Genomic DNA, 24,260 nt, shown 5'->3' on the forward strand with positions numbered 1-24,260 from the left:
ATGAGGAGTCCATACCCGGAGGAAGGAGTTCTATGAAGCCGCATCCAACCGACACTACTATCTTCTCGGAAATTTTGCTAATTAGAATAACTTGTAGGCTAGAACTCCTTGGTTTAAGCTTCTTGTGCTTACTTATCTAACTTACTAGTATTTTAGGACATTGTAATTCTCTCTATGACGGTTTTTAATAAATGATGGTTTTAAGGTTTGGATGATGTTGTAATAAATACTCGGGATGGTCAAGGATAACAAGGGAAACGAGAAACATAGCCCCATGCACGAAAACAGCGCCATCCGACAACAATTTCTTCATTACAGTAAGCTCAGCACGGGTCGTGTCCGCCCAACACGGCCCCGTGCTGCACACTCTGCAGAAAATTGCCCAGTTCAGGTAACTGGACACGGGCTGTGTTCGCTGAACACGCCCCCGTGTCCAGGCTTCTGTTTCTTTTCTTTAATTTTTGTCGCTGGCACCTGAACACGGGGCCGTGCCCGGTCCCCACGGGGCCTTGTCTAGGATGCCAGTAACATAAAATTTTGCTTTTAACACCATTTTACACATTCAACCAACCTAAAAACTTATTTTGGGGGCACATTGAGGACAATGTGTAATTTAAGTGTGGGGGGATGCTAAAACCTTGAATTTTGCAAGTCCTAATAACAAGCCTTACACAAAACTCTATTGGAACCGCTAATCACCCCAATTTTTTTCAAAAATTTTCATTTTTTTTACTTGTCTAAGTTTAAGTTGGGAACTCAAGTTCTAACAAGGTTATATTTTTACAAATTTACAACCGATAGCGTCGTGATAAAAAGAACCAACATAAGAAAATTACGAAAAGGCATGACAAACTTAGTTAAAATTTGATTATATATACTTGATCACATAAAAAAAACCCTTTCCCACAAAAGTGAGTTTTGAGCCTTTAACGAGCATACAAATATATATCTTTACACTAAATGCTCATTTTTTGTTTCTTGTGTGAATAGCCGCTTGGTTCGTACGACTCTAGAACTTGCCACAACAATACATTCCCGGTCCTTACCAACTTAAACCCGAGTAAGTAAATGATGGAGGCATTAGGACTAACCTTTTTTTTTCATTCTACACCATTATTTTTCATTTTTTTTATCACCTACCCAAATTCCCCCTAGTTAACCCCTTTGAGCCTAAACCTTTTCATTTCTTAACCCAAAATAATCACCCTTTTTACCCACCTAAACCTTTTTATTTTTAACCCTTTTCTTTTAGTAACGACGTTCGGTTTTCTTATGACTTATGTTGAAAAACAAATAAAATAAAAAAATAAAAAAAAATTATATTTTGATGAAACCAAACAAAAAAACAAGTTCATCAAAAATAACTTTGTTTGAACAATTCATGAAAATAAAATAAAAATGTGAAAAATAAAAAGTCTTTCAAAAACCGACGTTTGTTACGCTTTTCTCCCTTTTACTAACCACTAACCCAACCACCCACCTTTAGCCCAAGCCTAACCCTTCACCCAAAAAGTCCTCTTGATATTTACAAAGGTATATAGTTAAAAATGAGGAGGATTGATTGCTTGGCAAGCTTATGGTAGGAGTAAGTTCCATGCAGCTCTCGAGTGATTCACTAAAAATACACCTTCGACCGAGTGTTGAGTGATTCCCCCGTGAGGTATGTGAACTTGTATATAAATGAAATTTTTAAGAGGTATGTTATGCCCTAATAAATAATTTATCTTATGAACGTTTTTAATAAGTCATGATGAATAGGATTGTAAATAAATAAAAATAAAACCTAAATAATCTTGGAATTCCCGACACTCTATGACAAGCCCAAAAACCTTCTCTTCTACCCATTCCATTTAGGAGTGAATAAAGCCACATTATAAAGAGTTTTGTTTGAGGACAAGCAAAGATTCAAGTGTGGGGGTATTTGATGTGCACAAAATGCAACATATAAATTACATCAATTGTGGCTTAAAACTAACCCTTTTTTAGTACTAATGTTGGAAAAAGTGTGCTTTTGTCTTCCTTTTGTATTTTCAGGATTAAATGAGTTCAAAATAACAAAAGAAGCAAAAAGACAGCAAAATCTAACATAAATACAAGAAAGGAAACAAAAGTGATATGCCCGACCCCCCGACAGCATCTTCCCAAGCAAAACAAAGAAGACAGAAGACTGAACACGCCCCGTGCTCAGCAAGCACGGGGCCGTGCCCAAGAAGCAGCAGAAAAGACAAACCCATAGAAGCTTCTACTGCCCACCACGGGGTCGTGCCCAGCGGACACGGGGGCGTGGTCAACTCCCTGCAGGCGCATTTATTGTAATTGCGAATTACAATTAATGAAGAGAGAGAGTCAGATGGACATGGGGCCGTGCCCAGCGGGCACGGGGCCGTGCCCGAGCTTCTGTTCAGCCAATAAATAGGAGTGTTTGAAGCTCTTGCAACTCATCCCTTGGCACACCACCTCTCTCACACTTCACCCACCACCCACCACCATCACAGCACCATCATCCACCACCATCATCCATTATCCATCATAGAGTGTGTGAGTCGTCTCGGGATCCAAGATTGATCGTAAGAGTTCTTGACAATCAAAGGCCATGTTTGCCTAAGTCTCTTACATCACTTGGTGAAGACAAGTGTTTAGTGTAATATTTTTTATTTTTAATATTTTGCACTTTTTAATTGGTTTTGTATTAATGACTTTAATTACTAGTTTCTTATGTTGAAGGTGATTCTTCCTTATCGTTTTTCTATGGTGTCTTGGCATTATTTTACTATCTATATAAAATAAAAGATTTTCACCATTCATATCTCCACGGTCTATATGGAGGTATGTTGGCTACCTGGTCGGGGGTTAAGGGAACGGTTTGGTAAGAGTCTTGCCATTGTTCAGTGTATAGATCCTGCAAAGGACCTGTATCAAATTTAGTAGGACCTCCTTCAATACCCCAAGGTATTGGATGGCGGGGGTCCAAACTCTTTGATCCCCTCATAAGTTAAACTACTATTAAAACTTTAACCAAGCTACTTAGGACTATATCCCTGCTGACTCATACTACTTAGCTGAGGGTAACGTCGCCTTCAAAAGAGGGGCCTACCACATTATGCATTAATAACTTAATTAATTATCTTTCAATAATCCGACCCTTTAGGATTGTATCCTTGCTGACTCAAACTACTGGGTTGAGGGTAATGTCGCCTTCAAAAGAGGGGCCTACTACAATAACTTAGATAATCTCTTAAACAAGTGCAAAAGTGCAAAAATAATCAAAGGTTACACTACACACGAGTCGGATCCAAGTGATTCATCTTGTCTATCTGTTTTTACTTTTATTTTATTTTTCAGCATTTTAGTTAGTTTTATTTTCTTAGTTTAAAACCTTTTTCTAACATTTTGATTTGATTAGACGTTGAGGATAAACCGTTACTAAAAGCTCTTGTGTCCTTGGACGACCTCGGTATCTTACCAACACTACACTACGTCTACGATGGTCTAAAGGCGAGCATACAAGTTTAATATAGCATAATAGAGTTTGAAATCGTTACGCATAACCAGCACGTACACTGTGTAAAATGAGGCATGTTAGTTATCGATATGAACCTATTGATACCAATGACAATGACTGCGGGTTGACTGCCCAAGGCAGTTCGCGATACACACTCACCACTGTGAGCCATGTAACTAATTGTCCTTAACAACCCCTGAGTGAACAGGTGCTGGCTCCAAACTATAGTACTATCGTCGTTAAGGCAGGTAGACAGCATTCCATGTGTAAACATAACAAACAGGCATTCATTAAGTCACGTATAACATGCGATAATGGTTAGCGTTCAAATAGTGTTGCGTTGTGTGATTGATGTGATTTGAATATAGGTAACGTGTGTAACACCCAAAAGTGCGAAAGCAAAAAGGGTTCGAGTATACTCACAGCGGCGATGGATTGAAGGGAGCGCGTAGAGCGAGATTAGCCTGATCAGAACGATAGCATAACGATAAGCGGCGCGTAAAACGAAACGTGTGATAGTGGGTCGAACGTCAGTTCGATCGGATGGTGGTCCGATCGGACGACCGATCGTTCGAGTGATCGTCCGCTCGGCTAGTCATCCGATTGGGTGACCTTTCGATTGAATTGTTTCTTCCTTTGAGAAGGATGTGTTTGTGTATGATGGTTTGACTTTTGAAGTTTTTGTTGTAGCATTTGAAAACACAGAAGTGTTTCTATCCTTCAGGTCGATCGATCGAACGGTCGTTCGGTCGGGCAGCAATCCGGTAGGTTGAACACTTAGTGAGAACAAGTTCACAGTAGTTATCACTCGATCGGATTGTAGTTTGATCGTGTGGCAACCATTGCATCTGAACATGTTAAAAATTGTTGAAGTGTTAAAGTCAGAACATTACATGGTTGAGTGGCAATTCGATCGGGTGGTAATCCGATCGAACAGCTTCTCGTTCAATGTTCATCCTTCAGGGTTTTGAAAACAAAATGTGGGACCAAGGTATAGATCGATCAGGCGACCGATCGTTCGGATGGCTTTCTGATCGGACAGTAGTCCGACCAGACGATTCTCCATCCTGGTCGTCTTATTCGTTTTACACTTGGTTGTTTTGATTGTTTGTCGTTTTATCGAGACGATGTGATAACGTGCTAAACAACAGAAACCTCGTCAATACTTGGTACTCCTGATCGGATAGGAACCACCCAAATCCGGTCAGTTAACTGTTCGTGACGGTGTTCCATGTTTAACCCGAAATCGGTAAACCTCGTGGATAGAATCCAGATCTCGAACCAACACAACCACAAGAATGAGTAGGAAGTTGGTGCAAGCTCCGATTCTATCGGTTTTGAGTGCATTGAGTGTAAAAGAGTTGAAAGAAAGTTGGAAAATCATCTTTCAATCCTTTTTGTTGCGAATATGTTTAGATCTATGAAAGATCTTTGTTTGTTTATGTGGAAATCGTTTAGATCCAAGTTGCCCTTGGTGGATTGAGGCCAAATCATGAAGTTCTCAAGAGCACATGATGACGTCATCCTAGAACACCTTGAATCTTGATGATTTCACGGTTAAAAGTTAAGATTCAAAAGATAGAAAGGTGTAGGAGTGCGTGTAGATTAAGGAAATACAAGATTTAGGACGAGATCTTACCGGAATCGCGAGAAATCTGAAGAAAAGTGGGCAAGATGAGCTGGTCGGAGGAGAGTTGCCAAAAGATGGAAAGTATGATGGTGACTGGGGTATTTATAGGGTTACCCAAAGTGGAAAGGGGAGGAGAGAGGCTGGTCGATCGGTTAGCAGCCTGATCGATTGGCTGGCCGATCGAGCGGCAACTCGATCGAACAGCTGGTCGATCGGCTGGCCACCTGGTCGATTGGCCACTCGTTCAAGTGTCTGGTGCGATGAGTTTTGTCGTTTCGATTGCGATGCGATGTGATAGAGTTTCTTATTCAAATTACTTTTAATCCCAACTACTATATCTAACATACAATCGTCCTATTTCACTTGCGTTTAGCGTTTGCGATTCGATTGCGATTGAGTTTCGATTGCGTTTTGATTGATTACCACCACATAGCATAAATAAACACGCACAAGTAACACATAAAAGGCACACACACACGTATAACAATAACGAAAATGCATAATTCGAGTTGCGAGCACGATTGCGATAAGCGATAAGCGATAATCATCGATATATATATAGCGAATAAACCTCGATTATTAATAGATACTCCACATAATACAACTAACGTAAACGATAAAATAGACTAATCATGAGTCAAAGAAGTCGAAACAGGATCAGAGCAAGGAGTGACAGATCGCAGTTAGCAATCTTTTCTTCCTTTGACTTCAATCTTGACTTTGACTTTGACTTTCGAAACACGGGGTGTTACAAGTAGGTTCATGCGACCTGGCCAGTTCGTGCGAATTGACCAGTTCGTGCGACCTGGACTGAACTTGTTCATGCGACCTGGCTGTTCCTATATATAATGGGTCTTGAGTCTTCATTTGAAACATTCTGATTCCGGTAGCGAAGCTCTGCCGAAGTGTCGCCAGCTCGTGTAACGTTGTGAAATCAATACAAACAACATTTAATCTACTTCTAAGTGTATATCTAGCTGCAATGAAGATCAAATCAATGAATTCCACCTCTGATTTGATCTAGAACTCTTCTGATCGACTCATTTGATCGATTCACCGATCCTTTGTTAGTGCATATGTCTGTTGACTTTGTCTTGTATCAAGTCATGTAACTAGATAGATAGATCAAGACATGTTGAACGAAAGAAACGGGAAACAAGTCTGAACCAGCAGGTTCATGCGACCTGGCCAGTTCGTGCGAACTGACCAGTTCGTGCAACCTGGACTGAACTGGTTCATGCGACCTGGCTGTTCCTATATATAGTGGGTCTTGAGTCTTCATTTGAAACATTCTGATTCCGGTAGAGAAGCTCTGCCGAAGTGTCGCCAGCTCGTGTAACATTGTGAAATCAATACAAACGACTTTTAATCTACTTCTAAGTGTATATCCAGCTGCAATGAAGACCAAATCAATGAATTCCACCTCTGATTTGATCTAGAACTCTTCTGATCGACTCATTTGATCGATTCACCGATCCTACAAGGGACAATACTACTTGCTTACCAGAGGAGATATTGTGGGGGGTAAACGATCAAGTGAACATTCTGAATGTATACGCGCCTAACGATCAAGCCAAAAGACGTGCTCTTTGGGGAGAAATCACTGACTTAAAAAGTAACTGGCCGGGGATATGGGTGGCTTTAGGAGACTTTAATGACGTGCGGGCGGAAGACGAGAGACTGAACTCCAGGTTTGACGTTAACTATGCCTTGAATTTTGATAGCTTTATTCGGGATGCAGGGTTGCTTGAGTATCAGATGATTGGGGGAAAATTCACTTATATGTCTGATGATGGGGTAAGGCTGAGTAAGCTGGACCGCATCTTTGTTTGTCACAAGTTTATACAGAGATGGCCTAACGCAAACCTGGTCGCCCTCCCCTAGGGGCCATCTGATCACAGACCTGTCCTCCTAACTTGTTTGGGTGTGGACTTCGGTCCGCCTCCATTTAAGTTCTTCAATCATTGGGTGGGGATGGAAGGCCTAGATATGGCGGTGGAAGCGGGCATTTCTAAAGTGGGGGATGGGTGCGAGGGGATGAAGACGTTATTGGCTCTGCTGAAAGGGGTCAAAGGAGAAATCAAGTAATGGAGATCCAAGACCAGAGATGAGGAAGTGGTTAGACAGGAGAAGATCTCCAAGGATTTGGAGAGGCTTGAAACTGAAGCGGAGAGAAGAAGTTTAGATGCGAATGAAAGGAAGACAAGGGCATGCTTAAGACTTGAGCTAAAGAAATGTAGGGTCGCGAAAGTTAAAGAACTTCAACAAAAGGCTCGAGTGAAGTGGGTCAATTTCGGTGACGAAAATAGTGCCTTTTTCCATGGCATTATCAACGCGAACAGGGCGGCAAATAGGATTAATGGGGTGCGTATCGATGGGGCGTGGGTTACGGATCCAAGTGGTGTCAAAGATGGTATGTTGAAGTGGTTTAAAAAGAAGTTCACTGAGCCTATCAGGAGGAGACCAAAGTTTACTGATTTTGGACTGAAAAAACTTTCAGCTGAGCAGACTTCTGAGCTTGTTCAGCCATTCTCGTTAGCTGAGGTTAAGAGGGCAGTAAAAAAATGTGGAGGAAGCAAGGCCCCGGGCCCAGACGGTGTTTCTTTTAAATTTTATAAACATTATTGGGCGAAACTCGAGCCATTTGTCATGAACATAATGGCAGAATTTTTCCCTACTGGGAAATTTGAAGTCGGATGCAATTCCTTATTCATTGCCTTAATCCCACAAGTAACCGATCCGCAAGAGGTCTCGCAGTACCGCCCCATCTCGCTCATTGGGTCCATTTACAAAATTATCTCAAAGATTCTAGCCCTTCGGCTAAAAGGTGTGTTGGGATCCTTAGTCTCTACCTCCCAATCCGCTTTTATCGGGGGCCGAAACATTCTTGACGGACCACTGGTGGTGAGCGAGATGATCTCGTGGGCTCGGAAGAAGAAGAGTAAGCTCTTGATCTTCAAAATCGACTTCGAGAAAGCGTGTGATTCTATTAACTGGAAATTTTTGATAAAGGTCCTGGAATGTATGAAATTTCCAGATTTATGGATTAAAGGGTGCCTTATGTCAGGGAGAGGGTCTGTTTTGGTCAATGGGTCTCCTTCTAAGGAATTCAATTTCAAGAGAGGCCTTAGACAAGGGGACCCTATGGCGCCTTTCCTTTTCATTTTAGCCATGGAAGTCTTGGATATGCTAATGACGAGGGCGATAAATATTGGACTATTTCAAGGGATTAAACTTTCAAGTAATGGGCCAATTATTTCCCATCTCTTCTATGCGGACGACGCCATTTTTATCGGTGAATGGTCGGAGCAGAATATCCTCGGAATTAACCGTCTCCTTAGATGCTTCAGCTTAGTGTCCGGCTTGAAGGTGAATCTTCAGAAGAGCCATTTATTTGGGGTCAGGGTTGAGGACGGCGAAATTGAAAGATTAGCCAATAAGATAATTTGCGGGGTTGGGAAATTCCTTTTCATGTATCTCGGCCTTCCTATGGGCGCCAACATGAAAAGGATTAAATTTTGGCAGCCAGTAGTGGATAGATTCAACAAGAAATTGTCAGCATGGAAAGCTAGAACCTTGTCTTTTGCGGGGAGGGTCACCTTAGCCAAGTCGGTCCTTGGAAGTCTCCTATCGTACTACTTATCCTTATTTAAAGCCCCAACAAAAGTCATCCAAACCCTGGATAGGATTAGAAGGGCGTTCGTTTGGGGAAAGAATGGAACACCGAATAAAGTTACATGGTTAGCATGGGAGAGGATGATGAAACCGAAAAAAATGGGAGGTGCTGGCATTGGAAGTATCAAGGACTTCAACCTAGCCATGTTGCTGAAATGGTGATGGAGAATTAAGGACGACCCGAACCAACTTTGGGCCAAAGCTATCAACGAAATTCATAGAAATAAAAGGAATGATAAAATGATCCCCTTGAATAAATCTGTGTGCGGAATATGGAAGGACATCGCCACTATGGGTGAGGTTTTTCGCAAGGAAGGCATCTGTGTGGAAGATAAGCTGAAGTGCACCATGGGGAATGGGCAGAAAACTCTGTTTTGGAAAGACACTTGGGTGGGTTTGAGCCGGCTGAAATGCATCTTCCCGGATATATACTGCTTGGCTGCGGATAAAGAGGCGAAGGTGAGTGATTGCTACTCTCAGGTCGGGACCAGTATTAACTAGTGCTGGAACTGGATTAGAGACCCGAACTGTGACACCTGTGTCACTGTGACCGTCAAACAAATGCCAAACCAATGAAATTTTGTATTTCATACTTGGGAATTGTGAAAATATGTGTATCATTTGCACATATCAAATCTTGTTCGATTTCGGGCTTTAAGTCGTTTTCTAGAAGGTTATACATGATCTGATGCGTAAATATAACCAGTTTAATGCAACAAACACTCCGGAATAGTGACATAGGCTTAACATACCTTAAATAACCTTTACATAACTTAGAAATAAGTTTTGGATGGTTTGGTATGCCGAAATCAAGCTTATTCGCTTACAGGGACTATTTGCGTCAACTTGCAAAAGTCTGCCGTTTCGTAAGACAACTTATAGTCCGGAACTTGATCATAAGTTAAACATACCATATATAACCTAAACATGGCTTAGAAATAAGCTTTGATAGGTTCGGTGTGTGAAAACATGCTTATATGATCTTACAGGGACTAAAAGTGTCAAAAGCGGCATAAGTTTGCATTTTCGCGCATATCTTACGTTCTGGACACATCTGGACATCCAAAATTTTTGTACACACTAAAATATTTTTATTTTAGTAATCGGCATGCAAAAATTCCATTCGTCGCATAATTTGGATCGTTTTCGCGTCCGTTCGAGTTTCGTCGTAAATAACCGAACAACGTGACCGTACGACCAAACGAACCGACATCCGAGATGTTTTTTAGCATGTTTTGAGTCCCCTATACTTTAACTTCATCTTAGAGCCTTGAAATGAGGTCAACGGGGTTTAAACGCATCGAAAAAGGCTTTAAACACGTGCAGGGACCATTTCTGCCATTTTTGTAACTTTGCTGAACCTGATACATGGTAGCGTAGCGCGAGCACTTACTGCCTATGCCGTCGCGCTACGCGAGCATCACATCTGGGCAGAAAGTGTGTTTTCAGCAACAGTTTGTAAATTCAGGGGCCAATCTTGCAATTTCTTTGTGTGGTAACCAAGTTACCACCTCTCCAAGGCTTTGCACCTGCTCCTAACAAATGTATGGTTGTGATTTCATGCTTAATGGCTAAGAAAAACAAGTGGAATGATCTTGTTAATCCACTACAACTATAAATAGCCATCAACTTTCATTCATTCCATGCTCATACCTCATTCTTCTCCTCTCTAATCTGCTTTGGAGCTCTCTTCTAAGCTTTTTGGGACTTGTCTTCTTTGTAGAAAAGATAGCAAGGACTATTGTGAGCCTTCTTTCATTCTTTTATTTGCTTTTTCCTTATGTAGTGCAGAAAGTCAAACGGTTTGGCCAACAGTTTGACTTTCGGTTTTGACCATCAATTGGTCAAGTCAAAGTTCAATTGAACTTTGAAACGTGATTGTAATCACGATAGTTATAATCCTTCGCGGTTATAGCTGCTGATTACCACGTTAGCTAGTTGTAGTGTCGAGTCAAAGTTTCGGTCAAAATGCGTTTTAGCACGCATTTTGCCTCGGAACTACTTTAGGGTATCAAAACACTTTGTTTTGATACCAAATCAGTAGGTTAGACATGTTTTGACATGTCTAACACGACACTATTAGTTTGTGCTTGTTTAGGGTCGTGAGGTAAGCGGTCTAAACCACCGCTTAGCCTTTCGAACCCGACCCGTTTGGTCGATCTTTAGGATCCGACCAAGCTTAGTTAGTCATCATAGTTGCATAGGGAATAACCACTGAGGTTATACCTTATGATCACATAGGATTGGTTAGTCATTTGCTTGTTAGCTTGTATGCCCATAGGAAATGACCAAAATGCCCTTTTGAAGCTAAAATCCGTATTTTGCCTATGTGAACATATTTTTGACAAGTAATCTGATTTATAACATGTTTAGGGATAATTGGGCATGTAAGACTTGGCATAGCACATAGTTAACCATCCGAACAAAATTTTACGCTAACGACGCCTTATAGTAGCTTATGTTACCATAATGTGTCGAAACGGGTCAAAAGCACTTAGGTAGGCCTTTCAATCAGAATGTAGGGTCTATTAAATCATACCATATGAGTTCAATTACTCATTTGATTTATAGAACCTCATTCTATCCTATCTCCCGATTTAGGTCCGGTTATTTACATAGTTACCTATATAGGGTGCCGTTTGATTCCCTGATCACTCTAGCTTTGCTTGGTTGTTGTTCAAGACTTCTAAGCACCCTCAGGTGAGTACATAGTCCCCTCTTTTACTGTTTTCAAACTGTTTTGGGGTGGAACACATGTGCCTACTTGATACTTTCATGTTTCCCATGTTTTTATATCATATACTTACTATGTTCAATAGTACATTATTAGTACACGATTTCATTATATTTTGCTATGTATGTTCACGTAACATGCTAGCACATTGATTTCCATATACTACATTTTGTCGCATATGCTCATCCAGCATATGGACACATTGTTTTACATTTTGAACCGTTGAAACCATTTGATCATTTGAACCGTTGTAACCATTTGATCATGCGAACCGTTTGTAATCATTTGACTATGTGAACCGTTAGTAACCGTTGCTTATGTGAACCGTTTGCAACCGTTGACTAGATGAACCGTTGGACTATATGAACCGTTTGTGACTACTTGACTATGTGAACCGTTTGTAACCATTGATTGACATGAACCGTTGAAACCTGTTTGAACCAATGGGATAGGGAAGTGATTAGGTAACGGGGCGGGTATAATGTGTTAAAAGCATGGTGGATACGCCGCTGGTACTTCCTATATATAAGTGCTTTTAATACATTATATATCGTTGCGTTATCTAGATCACTTGGGCAATGGTAAATAAAACAAAGTTGTAATACAAGGTTTTCCAACAATATATTATACTATTCGAGTTTTATTCCATAAACGATTTACAAATCTGGATTTAATTAAACAAATGTTTTGGGGTTAAGAATCATGGCTACGAGATTTTTATAAATTATAACCAATTTGATTTGAGTTGGTTATTTATGTCGCAATACTATACTTTTCAAAACAAGGTTTTTTTTAAATAAGTATTGCAATATGTAAAACGAGCCATGAATCTGAAACTCATACAAAACCTATGTACTCGCCGGCATTTTTATGCTGACGTACCTATTTTCACATGTGTTTCAGGTACATTAGTTGATGGCATTTGATGATGATATTGGTGTATTCTCACATAGGAATGGACAAGGCCTTAGCGACTTTAAAACTTGGAGGATAATAGTTATATTTATCAAATTTGTATCAAAACATTTAGTTCAATAATTCAATAAAACGAAACTATTTATTCCATGGTTGTGAAACAATGATTCTGTTACAACACTCCCCGACGTTTCCGCCACGTTTTGTTGTTTTACGTGGTCGGGGTGTGACACGAACTCAGCCACGGAATGGACCCAAGCCAAAAATATCATGAGCTTGATTCAGAACGTAAATGTTTTGGATAGAGACGATGAGTGGAGATGGGATAATGATCTCGAGCTCGGTTACTCCACAAAGATGGTGTGGCTTGATCTTTCAGGTTTGACTCAAGCAACCGAACAAGATATAAAGCTTTGCTGGAATTCTTGGGCTACCTTAAAAGCCAACTTTTTAGCTTGGAGAGCCTGGGACGGGAAGGTTGCGAGCAAAGAAGCGTTGGCTAGAAGGAATTGTGGAATTCTGAACCAGGTGTGCGACAGGTGTGGCTTAGAAACCGAAGACTCCAACCATGTTTTTGTCGGCTGTCTCTGGGCCAGGAAAACGTGGTGGAACGTTTTCAGATGGCTGGGTAGACAATTTCCGGTTGATGCAAACACAGTGCCTGAAATCTTCAAGTATGCTGACACTCAAGTTGGGTCAAAAAGGTGGAAGAAAATCGTGAACACAGCAGTTCTCGCGTCTATCTGGAGAATATGGGAGATAAGGAATGCTATGGTGTTCAGTGGCAACTTCATTCCGATGAGTAGGATCTTAGACAACATTAAAGAAGATGTTTTTGTCTGGTGTAGCTATAGGTCCAACCTCAAATCCCTTACTTGGGAAAAATGGGTTTCGTTTGAGATTTCGGAATTGTTGTAAGCTTGTTTCCCAACCGCTTGTTGGGTCTATATTTATATATAGATATTGCCGTTTAAAAAAAAACAATGCCTAACCTCTAAATATTGTCGGCCCATTAACCTATGTAATCTCGAGCTCAACAATCAAGTTTTGGAAACAGTTTATCATTACAAAGACTCATGTTCGGACTACAACATTAAACTCATAATATAGTTAAATAAATCCGGAACTACTATGCTCGGACCACATGATCAGCGATTTCAGAATTTATATGAGTTATATATATATATATATATATATATATATATATATATATATATATATATATATATATATGTATATATATATATAGAGTGGGGATCCTACGGAAAGTGTGTTTTTCCTAAAAAGTGTAAAAAGTCATAAAACACAATAATTTCAGGCATAAAACACACCAAAAACTCACAAATAATAGAATGAATATTACTAAAACACCATATTCAAACTCTAATAGTCCATAAAAACTTCAAACACACCATCGTAGAACTATGAATATAAAACACACAATGCTAAACAACATAAAACACAATAATATTTGTCATTCCACAATCAGAGCCTTAATATCTAAAACACAACACAAAACCCACATACATGATGTTTTAGTAATCTTCATTATATTATTTGTGGGTTTTTGGTGTGTTTTATGGTTGACATTATGGTGTTTTATGACTTTTTACACTTTTTAGGAAATTTGGACTTTCTGACCAACTCCTATCCTATATATATATATATGTATATATATATATATGTATATATATATATATATGTATATATATATATGGAGAGGATCATGAGAAAACTATATCTAAATGAGAAAACTAGAAAACTAACTAAAAAAACCTAAAAAAGCCAAAAAACATACCAATTTTTTTTTACAATTTTTTATAAAAAAATCGCTACTTTTTATATATAAAAAAAATTTCAAAAAAAAATATTTTTTTTTGTTGTACTGCACATGTGCATTATATGTGATTATATGTGTACTACACATGTACTACACATGTACTACACATGTGCAATATATCCGTAATAGTACACATGTGTAATACAACAAAAAAAAAAATTCTTTATTTTTTTTTTTTTTGAAAATTTTTTACCATGTATAAAAACTAGCGATTTTTTATAAAAAAATGTAAAAAAAATTGGTATGTTTTTTAGGCTTTTTTAGTTAGTTTTTTGGTTTTCTCATTTAAACTAGTTTTCTCATGATCCATCCCCTATATATATATATATACATATATATATATATATATATATATATATATACATATATACATATATAGTGTGAGGTTCATTGGGGAACACTAAAAAGTGGGGAACAGTGGGGAACCGACTCAAACGAACTCCGATTGGACTCATTCCAACGGCGTTGGAACCGGCTCGTCGAACCCTAACTAGGATCTCTCAACCCTAAACCCTAAATCATAACCCTTAAACCCTAAATATATTAGGGTTTAGTTTTAGGGTTTAGCCTTAGGGTTTAGCTTTCGGGTTTAGGGTTTAGCTTTATAGTTTAGGGTTTAGCTTTAGGGTTTACCTTTAGGGTTTAGCTTTAGATTTAGCCTTTAGGGTTTAGCTTTTAGGGTTTATAGTTTAGATTTTACGGTTTAGCTTAGGTTTTAGCCTTATTTTTTTGCTTTAGGGTTTAGAGTTTAGGAGTTAGGATTTAGGGCTTAGGGTTAAGAGATCTTAGTTAGGGTTCGACGAGCCGGTTTCAACGCCGCTGGAATGAGTCCAATCGGAGTTCGTTTGAGTCAGTTCCCCGCTGTTCCCCACTTTTTTAGTGTTCCCCAATGAACCTTCCCCTATATATATATATATATATATATATATATATATATAAACAGGATCAGGAGAAAACGCTCAAAAGTGTGAGAACGGTGAGAAGGCATCCTAGCCCAACACGTGTCACGTGGCATAGAGAAGGGCGGGGGGCTTTTTGTCCTTTCATCTTCTGCTTTTCGAGTTCCGCTTTTCCGAATATTGTTTGAATTTTTGGGGTTTAATATTTTTGGCGTTAACCAAATTCAATAATTAATGGCATTTAATGGTTTCATCTTATTAACATTTTGGCGTTTATGGCGTTTATGGCTTTTATTCAAATCGTATGCCATTGTAACCCAGGGGTCAGGAAATCTATTTGAATGGCGTTTTTCAAGGCGTTTTAAACAAGATGGCCCATTGTTCTATTATTTTTTATAAACATTTTGGCGTTTGTGGTATCTTGGCGTTTTACAATTGTTTGATTATATTTCAGCCACAGTAAAAAAATAAAATACAAGCAAAGAAAATAAATTAAAAATCCTAATCGGATCTCTCTTCACAATATTCATTGTCATCAGTCTCTCTGTTCTTTAATAGTACAAGAACTGTCACAAAAAATATGGCGTTTTATGTAAAACTTAACAAACCTATCGGTTTGATTATTTTGCCTGATCGTCTGTTGAAGTGACTTTTTTGTGGATGTTTGGGGACATAGATCTATGACGTGTGGGTGGGTTTTTCGGTTTTTCTTCATGTTGATCTTCATCTTTATAATCATCCCACTCTTTAGTGTCATTAATCTCTTCTCCTCATCCAAGCCTTCTTCAAGAACAAAAAATACAAATGCCATATGACTGGCATCAGTATCTTTTTCTTGAATTTTTGTCCATCTCATGCAGCAAAATCTTACTGAGTTACTCGCCTCCGCTAACAATTCATTCAGTGAAACTTGACGAATAACAATACTGAATATCCAAGAAAGCATATTAGCCATCTTTGACTTTTTTGGCGTTTTACAGTGAGTGGTATTTAGTAGTATTGGCGTTTGTTTTTTTGGTTTGATCAAATGGAAGTTGCTGAGACGTATCATTTTATAGGATCTCTTTTTGACGCCTAAGTTAGGCGGTGCGTTATTATAATAAAGTATTCGTCTTTTCAGTTACTGTTTGTAATTATTGTTTTTGACAAGCTTTATCTCTGAAGTCTGTAACACGTAGTTTGGCGTTTTAGATTCGAATATAATAAATTTTCCCTATCTTCAGTATTACTGATTTGAACTTACTGTTTCTAGTTACATTTTCAAGTTTGTTTTTTATTTATTTTATTATTTTATTGATTTATTTATTTTTTGGTTTTTTTATAATACTTTTCCAAAGTAAATTTATGATGGTTTGATAAAAGCCAAAGGTGTAAGACATTTGGCTTTTTGGCGTTTTTATTAGATATGACGTTGTTTATTAAATAACAATCAACTGAAATAGAAAATTAAACAAAATAAACATTGATTTTCCAAATCTTCTCTGTCACCAGTCTCTTTCTTCTTTTGAAGCATCTTTACTGGTTGTTTCGACTTTCGTATGATATTTTTTTATTTTTGTTTTTTGAAGTAGTTTTTTTGTCGCCGTTTGGAAGCCCGAAGTCTGAAATCAGCCTCTTTTTCTATAATTTTTGTCAATCTCATGCAGCAAAATGTTATTGAGTTTACACCCTTTCAGCCAAAATGTTATCTTTTTTGGCATCTTACCGAGAAAAAGAACACCACAAAATAAACCATCTTAAAACTGTAAATTTGATCATGCTAAAATCAATAAAGTGTTGTTGTATGTGATAGATAACATTGTTAATCTTCAGTGAAGAAAGATAACTGACAATGTTGTCCACAGCATACAGCTATACTTTATTGACAACAATATATTTGATGTTTGGGTTTTCTGGCATTTATCAGACGAATGGTATATATTAAATATGGCGTTTGGGGTTTTTGTGTGTGTTTTTTAATTGAAGGTCTGAGTTGTATATATAGGATTTTTTTGGCGGTTTTTTTAGGCGGGATTTTACTATAATTAAGTTTGGCGTTTTATATCTAATGACGTTTTTAGCTAGAATGGCGTGTGATTTTTGTTTTGGCATTTTATTTTCATGAGGTGGCGTTTTGTTTGGAGTAGTCAAAAGACGCTTTTACCCGTAATGAAGCGCGTCCACGTAATAAAATTGATGTTATTTACAAAAACGCCACCGCGCTAATCTAGTCCATAGATTGTTTTGATCGGACGATCCATAAGCGTTCTCCCCGTTCTCACACTTTCTACCGTTTTCTATAAATCCCGACCCTATATAGATATATATATGTTCGGACCGATCCATATTTCTTTTAATTCAATTATAAACCTCAAAATTCAGAATACATGTGACAAACTCTGACTCAGTCGGCCCACAGTTATTAAATCCGGAGCTTATCCTTTGCCATTTAAATTTGGAATCCACACTTTTCTTTCTTTATTATTTTTTTTTTTTGTAATTTCGGAACATGTGCATGAACATATGTGACAAACTCTGAAGCCCATATTTCTTTACTAAAATCGGACCCATCTAATTCCTTATACAAACTCGGACAACTTGACATATAATACACAAATCCTGATCCCTCATTGTCATTATATCTGGACCCTATGTTTTCTCATAAATTCGGACTATCTTTTATTTTTATAATCCCTGAACACTTTATTATATCATTCCAGCCACAACAAACTCGGATCCATAAAAGAAAACCATGACCCAAAAGTTTAACATAAACCCTGATTCTTATTTCACAAAGTCGGACATATGATAAACTCGGACTTTGTGACTTCACAAAGTCTGACACTTATTCTTAGACAATCAAACGTACAGAATAAACATCACAGTTTCTATTCTGTGAAACAGTTCCTACGATCAAAACCTTAATCAATAACACTACGAATCAACACAACATTTTGGCAGTTCAAGCATATCAATAGCATTCTAAAACCAAACAAACTATTACACATTCATCAGACATGATTTCACATACAAGAGGCATGACCAATTTAATCACAGAACAATTGTTTGGAGGACAAGGGTTTGCATGAACTCAAAAGAGCAGAGATAACAAGGTACAATCATAAATAAATTACCTTAGATTGATTATAGGGTTTGAACTTGAAGGATTGAAGGATAAAAGATTGGATGATTATGTGAGAACTTGTGTAGCCAGGAATGATTGGAGAATGATTAAAGAAATGATGATTTGCAAGCTGCCGTATAGTGATTTGTGAGGGAGGTTTAGGGTTATGGAAGAGTTATATTAAAGTTTCACTATTAACCCTAAACACCCCTAACTATGTCATTATTACACAAGGCCCACAACATCTTACAGTTAGAACACACAATCCACGAATATATCATACAACACATAAGTTCGTATAAACCGTCCGTTTATAATTATTATTCATGTTATTCACCAATGTTCGAGAGTTATCATGCAAATGTTCCGGTAATTCTCCGAATTACCAAAGTAGACTCATTTAACTAACCCTAGTTAAATGCAGTGCTATGAATGTATGTTTAAGTTAACTGTGGTTAGGTTAAAGTATTAACCTGAAATTGCGGGTTGTCACAGCTAAGCCGGCTCGACTCGGTTAGAAAGTGAGTCTAGCTCGGCTCGTAACGAGCTAAATTGGCTCGGTTTGGCTCGCATACCAACTCGGCTCGGTTTAGCTCGGATTATTTTACTTTTAATATATTTTATTTTTATATACATTATAATATATCACAAAAACTTATTATTTACATGTGATAGGAGTGTAACTTGATATCTATACCACATTTAAAGGTTGATTACCATGCTAATGAACTTATATTGTCTTTCATTGAAATTAAAAACGTATTTTGTGTTGTTAAACTTGATTTTGACTTGTAATGTATTAGGTTGAGCTTACTTTGGATATGTTCTTTTGAATTATTGAATAATATTTTAGATTGCTTAATTTTGATATCCATGTATTAATTTTTCTTTTCAAAATCGAGCCAAACCAAACCAAACTCGGTTTAAAACCAAGCCGGACCTGAACTTAGATTTCCAGCTCGTTTTCAAATCCGAACCGAGCCAGCTCGGTTTATAATCCAGCCGAATCCGAGTTTTGCCCTATCTCAGCTCAGCTTATAAACAGCCCTAGTTTTAAATAGAAAACTCAGAAGGAGCCAAGCTCAAACGAGTTCCGGCTCTCGTTTGCACCCATAGACGTTAATTTATTATTGTTTTCCTTTGCTTCTTTAATCCGTCTCCCCCTTTCCAACAAGTTTCTTCCCCTACCTCTCTCTCGCGATCTAATCTGCTCTTTTGAATTGTGAACTCATGACGCTTGGCTCAGGTGGATCCAGTGTTGTCGGTGAGTTTTCTCAATCGTTTATTCTTCTTATCCTTTCGGTGCACTTACTTGTCAATATTTCTTCATTCCAATACCTAGTTTACGAATCGGATGACACTGACTCCCGATTTTGGTTTTTCAATCGCTATATATGCTCGATCATTCGTTAACGTACCATATATGTATTGGGGATTTGTGTTGTTTGGCATGTTTTGTTTTAATTTCATGACTTTTGTGTTTCTGTTTCCAAAGGTTTATGATTATAAAGTTAGGTTACCTATTATTTAATGTAGTAATTGTTGCTCTATGTGGATGGGTGTTTACTTTAGAGGCGTTGGCGGTTTCGGAATTGAATCTTTAGTGTTTGATAAAACAGATCATCACCAGGTCTTAATGTTCAGATGTATGAAAGTTGGGGATCTGAGAGGATAGTTATTCTAGCTTCTAAATTTGTTTGTGAAGCTTTACGAGTTGTGTTGTCTGGCAAATACGGCGCCCAATTATCACTCTGCATAATATAGAACCTTTAGTCTCGGGAGTTTTTGCTGTTCACTTTGGTCCATTCTGTATAAGTTAACGGGAAGTTCATAACGTTTTAGTTGGGTGATATGATCAGATAGATGTTGTTTTTGCTATGAGTTATGAGTTGGTCCTTGAGAATCAGTACTTCGCTTTAATGTTCTTGCGTAAGTCCTAGTTACAAACATAAGGTTCGTCATTTGTTTATGTGTTTTCTTGGTGCATATTGTGCCAATTTACACTTACATGCTGTTAGGAGGAACACATTATATGATTATCTCACAAAACTGTAGCAATTATCGGATTGTGCCTGTAATAGTTATCATCTGAATCCTTTGTTGTTTAGTGTTGTCCTTCTCATTGAACATTTACTACTAGTGCTATCATAACTGCGGTTCTTAGGGGGAGATATCTGAGTAGTTGAGATTTGATAAATGCTACTTGGCTCTTAATCCCTAATTTAACGTTATTTTTATTTGAAGAAAATGATGGCTACTGTGTCCTTACCGTAGACCACGTTTATCAGTAGATTTAGATGATCCATTGATGTTGATCATAGGGGGGCTGTATAGATGTGTGTTTTTAACTGTGTTTTAATAAGCGTGCCAAGGCACGGGGTGCAGCAAGGCAAGGCTAACTTTGCTTCAGGTGCGGCAAGGCACAAGGTATACATGACGTGTGCACTTTTTAAGCTTTCCATAGAGGCTTGCACGTGCGCTTCGCAATGCATCATGTATAGGGTATTTTCTGAAGGTTGTATACTTGTATATCGTTGTGTATATCATATTTTGGGTCCGATATGCTGGTTATGGGTAACTGAATCAGAAATTAGAGGGTTTCCAGATTAATATGAAGATCCATGGAGGAAACAAGAGGGTTTTAGATGCGACATTCAGCTTCCTCTGCGTTTTTCTCTGTTCGGTCTTTCTCTTTCTCAAAGTTCTGTTTTCTCCAGGTGAAGCAGAGAAAGAATAATGGAAGACAGTTGGGGTATGAAAAAGAGGCTATAGAGATGAAGAAAGGTGAAAGTATATCATATATGGTTGTACATAGAGTCATTAGAGATAAAAATATAGGGTCATGTTTGTTTGCTGTACATAGAGCTTGTATAGTTCTACATACGGATAAGAAGGTAGGTCATGCTTTTTACGGTTGTACATAGGGCTTGTATACTTGTACACAGAGATAAGAAAGGTAGGTCGCCTTGCGCATAGGCACACTTTTGACAACACATGGTAGGTCGTGCTTTAACATCATTATAGTGTGTATTTGTTTTGTTTTTTGTGTGTTATCTTTGGACCTTTCGGTGTGTATGTTAAAGAGGCTAGGATATAACTTAAATTATACACAAACATGCCTCGCGTACATGATACACGCACTTTCAGATCTCGTTCTTGTCTCAGCTGTGGGGACCTCAAAGTTCTGGTGCATTTATACAAATATAATATTGTAGCTCTTTTTTCTGGGCTCTCATGCTTTTGTAATTATTTTATGTTGCAGTGCCTAGAAATTTCAGATTGCTGGAGGAACTTGAGCGTGGAGAAAAGGGTATTGGAGATGGCACAGTGAGTTACGGGATGGATGATGGCGATGACATTTATATGCGCTCATGGACCGGCACCATCATCGGTCCTCACAATGTAAACTCTGTTTATTCTCTCGTAAATTGAGTACACGTCATGTGTATAATAACACGATATAGATTGTAACTTTTGTTCATTCTGTTGTTTTGTCAGTCTGTACATGAAGGACGGATTTACCAATTGAAGCTATTTTGTGACAAAGACTACCCGGAGAAGCCTCCTACTGTCCGATTTCATTCTCGGGTTAACATGACCTGTGTCAACCATGAAACTGGAGTGGTATGAACTGTTTGACTTTTCTTAAGTCAAAGATTGGATTTCTATAATTGGTCTTAGGGGTGGATGTTTCCGTTTAATAAACGGGTATGTTCAGGTTGACCCATTTAATTAGGGTCGTGTTCAGGTTGACTTGTTTAACCCTTTTACTTGAAAAGGTCGACTCACCCAACCTGTTTAGTTAAACCAGTTGACGCAACAACCTGTTTAATGAAACCAATTGACCAAAACCAACCTGTTTAATCAAACAGACCGACCCGCCAATCTGCTTAATTAAACAGGTCCATCCATCAACCCGTTTAACCCAGTTGTTACTCGCCAACCCAATTAACTCATTTACAACTTCATTTTTACCCGCCAACCTGAATGCGTTTAGATAAACGTAGGGGTGTTCAAAAAGCTCGCGGCTCGCTCGGAAAAAGCTCTAAAAAAGCTCGGTTGTAAATGAGCTGGTTCGGCTCAATTTGTAAGCTCGAGCTAGGCCTGGCTCGGCTTGTGAGCTCACGAGCCAGCTCCAATTATTTTATTTTATATAAATTAAATTTAAATTTTAAATGTATTAATATAAAAAATATGGGGGAGGGGTTGAAGTTTTAACGTTCAAGTTTAATTAACCAATAACATGTAAAAAAATATGGGAAAATAAACAAAACATATAATACTTTTAATATACCTTTTAGGCTTTAAAATATTAGAATAATAAAAATGATACATATAGATATATGTGTACTTTTTTTTATGTATTTTAAGTTATCATTACTTGTAAAAGAAATATAAAAAAAATTAACAAGCTTGCTTGATTTGGCTCGAGCTGGCTTGAACATTTCACTTGCCGAGCTCGAGCTCGACTTTTCAGCTCGATTACATAAACGAGCCGAGCTAACTCGTTTATGTTCGAGCTCGAGCTCAACCTGGCTCGGCTCGATTACAGCCCTAGATAAACGGGTTAAACATGCCGTGTTCAGGTTACATGGTTTTAAGTGTGTCCGGATTGGGGTTCATAGTTTTAACACGAATAAATATATGGATTGTATTCGGTTTGAACAATTCATTCGCCAACTTAACATGTTCAACGCCCCTAATATATTTTATATTGCTTGCGTGTAGGTGGAAGCAAAGAAGTTTGGAATTCTGTCAAACTGGCAGAGAGAATACACAATGGAAGACATACTGATACAGCTGAAAAAAGAGATGGCGGCTCCCCACAACCGTAAACTTGTGCAGCCACCCGAAGGTACTTTCTTTTAGTCGTTGAAGGAATCAAGTAAAACGAGAAGAAAACATAATGTCATGTGATATCTGGTGCACATTTTTCAAATGATTTATGGGTCAAAATCCTCATGGAAGTCAACAAATGTAGTGGACAATGTCTCCTTCAAAAAAACCCTTGTCCTGTTTCTTCATCTTGATGTTGTTTGATTAATGGGATCTTTGTTTGTGTCAACTGTTTAATATATGTATCCATTTTGACAACTCAATTGTAAGATTTGGCTCCGCGTGCATGTTTCATTGGTTTTACTAAAACTTCTCGTGGAGTGTCTTTTTGATTAATTCCCCCAAAAAAACGTCTTCTTCGTCAAGGGATAAGTAAATGTTTTGATAACCGCACCGGAAGTTGAACTGCAAACTGGTCAGCTTATCTCAAAAATCGATTGTCCGACAAATGGAGGCAGCTGGTATTGGTGGTTTATCTGATTTCCAGTTTGATCAGATTTGGTTCATTAGCTCATAAGTCATAACTGGACTTGCCACACACAGTTCTTATTTCAATGGTTGTACATGCCGGTTTGTTTTACCTTTTAAAGCATTTGACTAAAATTGCCAGTTTATTAAAATCCATGAACGTATTTAAAACATACATGCTTGTGAAATTAGAGATAAACGTTGTTTACTTTCACAAATCACAATTACATATGTAGAAGTTATAGCTAACTTTTTCTTGACGTGAATATTGCCTATGTAGAAGTTTGTTTCGATTGTTTTGATGACATTATATATACGCTAAAACACAACTACTAGCCGTAGTAGGTGTGTTTTTTTTTTTTTTTTTTTTTGTCTTTAGACCATGCGTAGTGGTTTAGTGAATAATGCCCCTACTCTTGGGCGTTTTCCGCCATGTGGCAGTCCAGTCAGCAAGGGGGCATTATTGGGCGTTTTTACAAAAAGGGCGTAGTGGGATAATGCCCAATAATGCCCCGTCAATCATTACACAATTATTAAATTTTTTAATTAAAACTAATAAACTTCATTTAAATAAAAAAACATTACATTCTTAAAAAAAAATTCAAAAGTTAAATAGAAAACATTACATATCTAAACCACAAGGACCAAAATTCAAAAG

General features: G+C 38.0%; 1 protein-coding gene across 3 annotated transcripts; it reads left to right on the plus strand.

Annotated features, from left to right (window-relative positions):
- The first annotated feature begins 19,370 nt into the window (after positions 1-19,370).
- Positions 19,371-23,443, plus strand: LOC110912870 (ubiquitin-conjugating enzyme E2 variant 1D). Of its 3 annotated transcripts, none has more exons than XM_035983993.1 (5): positions 19,377-19,562; positions 21,016-21,082; positions 21,561-21,700; positions 21,797-21,922; positions 23,027-23,443. In XM_035983993.1, exons 2-5 carry the CDS (start codon positions 21,073-21,075, stop codon positions 23,165-23,167), a joined length of 417 nt encoding a protein of 138 aa, XP_035839886.1. In that variant the 5' UTR covers positions 19,377-19,562; positions 21,016-21,072; the 3' UTR covers positions 23,168-23,443. The 3 variants fall into 3 exon arrangements, with proteins under 3 accessions (XP_022013392.1, XP_035839886.1, XP_022013391.1); XM_022157699.1 differs by lacking the exon at positions 19,377-19,562 and adding an exon at positions 20,717-20,800; XM_022157700.2 differs by lacking the exon at positions 21,016-21,082 and having other exon boundaries at positions 19,371-19,562.
- Positions 23,444-24,260: the final 817 nt, after the last annotated feature.

Source organism: Helianthus annuus, chromosome 15, assembly GCF_002127325.2.
Source record: "Helianthus annuus cultivar XRQ/B chromosome 15, HanXRQr2.0-SUNRISE, whole genome shotgun sequence".
NCBI classification, from domain to species: Eukaryota; Viridiplantae; Streptophyta; class Magnoliopsida; order Asterales; family Asteraceae; genus Helianthus; species Helianthus annuus.